The sequence below is a fragment of the Carassius gibelio genome, chromosome B2, assembly GCF_023724105.1.
Source record: "Carassius gibelio isolate Cgi1373 ecotype wild population from Czech Republic chromosome B2, carGib1.2-hapl.c, whole genome shotgun sequence".
In the NCBI taxonomy this organism is placed as follows: Eukaryota; Metazoa; Chordata; class Actinopteri; order Cypriniformes; family Cyprinidae; genus Carassius; species Carassius gibelio.
In genome coordinates this window covers 30,737,998-30,743,902 of record NC_068397.1, presented here as the reverse complement: position 1 = coordinate 30,743,902, position 5,905 = coordinate 30,737,998, and the positions used below count along the sequence as shown (strand labels likewise).

General features: G+C 38.6%; 1 protein-coding gene across 1 annotated transcript; it reads right to left on the bottom strand.

Annotated features, from left to right (window-relative positions):
* Window positions 1-782: 782 nt before the first annotated feature.
* On the bottom strand, window positions 783-5,905 carry LOC127950542 (interferon-induced very large GTPase 1-like). Its single transcript, XM_052547667.1, has 2 exons — window positions 3,716-5,905; window positions 783-3,541 (listed from the first exon to the last, which is right to left on the bottom strand). The coding sequence occupies exons 1-2, from the start codon at window positions 5,733-5,735 to the stop codon at window positions 852-854; spliced, it is 4,710 nt and encodes a 1,569-aa protein (XP_052403627.1). The 5' UTR covers window positions 5,736-5,905; the 3' UTR covers window positions 783-851.

Below are 5,905 nucleotides of genomic sequence, written 5' to 3'. Positions count from 1 at the left end.
ACAGTCATAATAAAGTGGCAAAATAATCTTACTCAGAAACTTCCAGACCTGTACTGCATGTAATTAATAGCTGAATATAAAAAGCCAGAGATGACTTGTTTACTGCAGTTTTTAACACGTATGTGACCCTGGAGCACAAAACCAGTCTTAAGTCGCTGGGGCATGTTTGAAGCAATAGCCAAATATATATATATTGTATTGGTCAAAATTACTGGATATAAATCATTAGGATATTAAGATCATGTTCCATGAAGATATTTTCTAAATATCCTATTGCTAATATATAAAAACGTAATTTTTGATTAGTAATATGCATTGCAAAGAACTTCATTTGAACAACTTTAAAGATGATTTTCTCAAAATTTCGATTTTTTTGCTCCCTCAGATTCCATGATATTAAAATATTGTCCTCTTAAGAAACCATACATCAACTTATTTATTCAACTTCCAGATGATTTATAAATCTAAATTTCGACAAATTTACCCTTATGACTGGTTTTGTGCTCCAGGGTCACATATTTTGTCAAACATAAGTATTTTGTATAAATTTTAATCATTATTGCTAATAACAATGAGATAAGAAAAAGATCCTCTTGAAGTTTCAAAAAAGTGAAAACATTTCCATTGTTTTCAAAAGCAAAAATTAAAATATTATGTATTAATAAAGAAGTTACTTGCATATAATAAAGTGATTTACTTGCATTTAATGATTAGTAAAAACTTTTATATTACAGAGTATATAGTTCAAACTTGTTAGCTTTTATGACCTAACACTAACAGTCAAGATTTTCTGCAACTAAACTATTATTCAGAAGACTAAAAAGAATCATTAATTTGTTTATTATGCTTGTTCAGAAGTATTTGTCCAAACTCTCAATAGCGTCCTGTTTTGTGTGGTTTCTCCATTCATTCGGGATCTCACCCTGATCTTGAAACTTCATCTTGTAGTATTCTTCCAGCTCTTTCTGGAATCTGCACACAAACCACTTCCAGTATGAGAGCTCGGAGAGGTCAGGGGTGATGCTCCATTCAGCATAAACACCTCCAGCTGATGTGTAATCTTTATATGGAATGGATTCTTTTCCAGATTTATGAGATGGGTGAAAACTCTTAGTACTTGCCACTAAAGTTGTGCAAAAGTCTGGAGTGAGAGTTTGTGTTCCTCTATAATGCCACCCACTCAGTCCATCAGGACGATGGAAAGGGATGATGTGTTTTGTGTCGTGGTCTTCTGCTGTGTTGGTGCAGATGGCTTTACAGAACGGACACTGAACCCAACAACATGTACAGAGGTGTTCATATAGAATCTCATTGGGCCTGTTTTTATATTCCAGCTTCTTTAGAAAAGATTTTGTACTGAATTCACTGCTAATGTCAGATATTATAGAAGGAAGTTGTTTTGTTATGACATCTGCTAGGAGTTTTACATCAATATCATCACGACTCACTCCTTGAAGATCCTTTTCAGAGAATATCAGCACATCTGATAAACTCTGTGTGAATTTCTTCAACCACAGATCAGCATCTCCTCTGTTTTCATCGACTGCTTCAGATGCTCGGTTCACCGCTGCTATGATCTGATTCTCTTTCTGTCTTAAATCATCTTTCATCTTGGGCAGGACACTGATGTTGAAGATATTTATGTACCATCTGATTTCATCTCTGATGAAACTCTTGAAGTGTTTTTTGGGATCATGAATGTAGGTTATGAATGCCTTAAAGTCCTCCTTTTGGGCCAGTCTCTTCAGGATGTGTTTCTCAAGTTTGGATCTGTTTCCATTCAGTGATTCACAGTTTGATCTCATGTCATCTGCCAAATTCAGGGCAGTGTTTTTGTAGACGCTCTGCTCAATGGGATCTTTGAGTTTGTTACAGATGATCTCTCCTATAATGGTTGCTGATGTTGCTCCCTGACAGTATTTCTGGAAAATGCTGTAATATTCTTCTCTCTTTCTTGCAAGATACAGAACAGGGTCATTGGCTTCCTTGAAAATGTTGTGTTGTTTCACAAAAGTCTTTTGTTCTTTATTAAATATGGCAAATACCAAATCACTAAAGAAGTGTTTCTTGAACGTATACCTCGTAGTTTCTTTTTCCTCATGTTCTGCTATCTTTGCTCTGATGAAACCAGTGAGTTCTTGAATGTAAGTTTTATTGTAGCCCATCTTTGCAATGTTATATGACATTATCATTTTATATACTTGCTCAACAATGTCTGTAATGAGTTTGTAGATTTGGGCATCATATTCGTTAGAATAACCAAAAATTTGAAATACTTTTTCAACTATATAAAGCTGAATATACTCTGAATAGCTTGACAATTTTAAAATATTGCACTTTTTGCTTTTTGTCTCGAGGTCTGAAAAACATTCATGGTCACTGAGGACCTCCTTCATGTCTTTTAAGATGTCAATGTCTTGGACTCGAGGTGTGTCTTTGGTAATCTCACTCACACAATATTTCCAAAATGAATCAAACTCTGTTTGCAGGATTTGATCATCATGTGCTTTGTCTTTGAGAGTTAAGGCAAGATCTTTGGCTTTCTCAAGGAGAGTGTTTTCATTTTGTGTTTTCTGAGCGTCGATCTTTTTCTTCAGGTCTCGCCGTTTAAGCACCACATTCAGTTTCTTCAGCGTTTCTCTAACAATGTTTTCCTGTATGTGTGAAACCTTTATTTCGAACGATGTTTTCCACTGAATCAGTATATTGGCATTGGTGTCTCTCTCAAAGAATTCTGTCATTGATTTTTTAACTTCTGCACTTTTTACATTTAGTTCTTCTTGAAGATCTGTTTCCTCAACCTCACTGATTGCTTCATTTTCTATTTGGTTCTGTAGTTTGTTTTCAATTTCCAGCATGGCCTTCCGAAGACTCCAGGTCCACTTACTGTATTCTGTCTCCAGTTTCCTGTATGTGGCGATCTCCAGGGCATTTTTGAAGCTGAACACAAAGCGTTCCTTCAGCAAAGCCTCCCAGAGATTTGTAATGTGACATTTTATGTCTGTCAGCATCATGCCATTTGTTTCTGAGACATGAGAGAGAATAGTTTTCTTAAGGTCTTGAATGTTTTCACAATATGAAGGGTTTGGTGGTGCCATTGGTGGACTGCCTTCCCAGAGTTTCACATCTTTCTGTACATCGAATGCAATGACGTCACTAAATCGCTCAGCATCACAGACTTCATTTTCAGCAGCGAGTTTTGTCATCTTATCCAGTGTCTCCTGCAGTCGTCTCCTTCCCTCCATGTTTTTCTCTCCTTCTGTGACGTCTGCAACGTTCTGATGCACAAACACACAGCTGGGAGTCAGTCTGACCTCCTTCATCCTCATGAAGGCCTGAACCACAATCTGGAGAATGTCCTGCATCTCAGATGGGTTTTCTCCAAAGATGTTGACTAATGTCAGATTTCCAAGACCAACAACAAATGTGGCCAATTCATTGTCATGATCTCTTGTTGATCTTCCGGTCAGTTCTAGACCATGAAGACCTTCAGTATCAATGACCAGAATATAGTCAATGTCTTTCTGTTTTTTCATCTCGACTGACCCACTGTTTATCGGTGTTTTCATCTCGACTGACCCACTGTTTATCGGTGTTTTCATCTCGTCTGACCCACTGTTTATCGGTGTTTTCATCTGGTCTGACCCACTGTTTATCGGTGTTTTCATCTCGACTGACCCACTGTTTATCTGTGTTTTCATCTCGTCCGACCCACTGTTTATCTGTGTTTTCATCCCATCTGACACTTTGACCAGCTGCATGAAAGCTCCTCTGGTTGTTCTTCCAGCACTGAAGGCAAACTGGAGTCCAAACATGGCATTCATTATGGTGGATTTCCCAGAGCTCTGAATCCCTAAGACTGACAGCACAAAGACTCTCTGGTCTCCCAGTTTCTTGATGAGTTGATCTAGAAAAGCAGAGATCCAGACCAGAGGAACATGAGCAGCATCTCCATCCATCAGCTCCAGTGGAAATCCAGAGATCATCATCTCTGCTGCGAGACTCGGGAGAGAAGAGAAGTGAATCTGCAGGTCTTTCTTGTTCTTCTTCACAGATGAACATGATTCATAGATCTGACCGATCTCCCTCATGATGTGCTCCAAACCAAAGGTTGCTTCTTGAAGTTTCTTTGATAAATCCAAAAGTTCTGTTTGTTTAGGCAACAGTTCCACAGATTTATTACTGCTACTGCTCTTACTTAGTTTAGAGACTTCTGTCCATGTTTTATTGTAGTCGTGAAGTAGATCAGAAAGATCAGCTGAGGTATGTTCATCCAGGAGGATTCTGAGCCACTTGAGGAAAAACATTGACTTATTTGTAACATGTGAGTTCATTTCTTTCATGAATACATTTATAAACTCACTGATGGGAGCTTCATGCTGCTCTTCACGGATTTTCATCATCTCATCTTTTTTTTTACTAATTTCCATTTCTGGGTGATCCCCTTGAGGTCGATTTAGCTCTTTATTCATCTTACACCACTGATGCCACAGTTTGCCCTGATGAGGCAGTAAGGATTCTTTGATTTCTGTCAGATCTTTCTTCTCTAGGAAACCGATCATTTGTTGTGCCGCATCCTTTGCTGTCCTGCAGTCATCATCATCTTCCTCATCTACTCTAATGTCTGAGTGTTTGGACACATCTTCAAGTCTGAAAGTGGAAGATGATTCTGAGAGACAATTTGTAATAGCTTTTCTGAGATCTTCAGACACCTCTGCGTCACCTCTGTCTTTCAAACCAATTCTATATTTTCCGCTTCCCATCTCAGTGAGAGCTGAATCATTCTCAGGAACAAGGCAAATCAGTGGCTTTGGATCCTTGTAGAGGTTTTGGATTTTTGTCATTCTTTTGTCATTCCTGTCCAGTGTTGGTAAAACAACCACATTGACTGACGCCATGTTAGTCATTATATCCAGCTGTTTCTCATGTTCTCCTGCATCACCGTGTAGATTACAGAAGGCAACACGGTTGGTGAATTTATCATCTTGTGTCCCAGAAGGACAGAACCAGGCGATCTCCACCACTCCATCCATCAGGACTCTGGTTCTGCTGCTGCCAGGGCAGTGTCTGTGGAAGAACGTGTGGTGTTTCTCATTGATCAGATTGTTGATCAGCTGAGACTTGGATGAGGACACAGAGCCAAACCTGAAGAAGAACACCATTGGAGTTTCTGCCTTCCAGACCGGTTGGTTTTGACTGATAGTTTCATTGTTATTGTTTTTTATCTTCCAGCTCTGGTTAATTTCTCTGAATGTCCAGAGATGAAACTCAATCTGTTGTGTGAATGGATCAGGAACAAGCAGAGGTAGAGCATACTGACACTGAGATAGTTTAGTGACCATCAGCTGCTTCAGGAAACCATCAGCACAATGAAACACAGCCATCTGAACATCCATCGGGTGAATCGGGTCTGTGCTTCTCTTGCTTTCTTCAGACAAAGATGGACAATCAAAAAGTTTACTAAACACATCAGCATTTTCTGCAGATGATTGTTTGGATTTTTGTTGATTCTTTTTGTGATGCTCACTAGTCTTTGTAACAGTGATACTTCTTGCTTTATAGTTAATCATCAGTAGCTTCTGTAAGAACATATGTACCAGCTGATCCTCAGCACAAGACCCATGGGACTGTAATGAATGTGCAGTTATCTGAAGAACATCTGAAGCTCTCAGTTTATCGTTGAACTTGGCTTCAAGTTGAAGTCTGTGAAAAAGTTCCTCTACTTCTGTTTTCATTTCTTTTCCTCTTGTTCCAAGGACTGTGGCTGTTTTGGCCTGTAAAATAAGCTAACAGTCATTTGTCTAACAGGATATTTTATGCAAACAGATTACCAGACACCATATATCTTTATCCTTCAGTAAGAAATGATCAAGAACTTACACTTGGATACTTTTTCAAAACAACT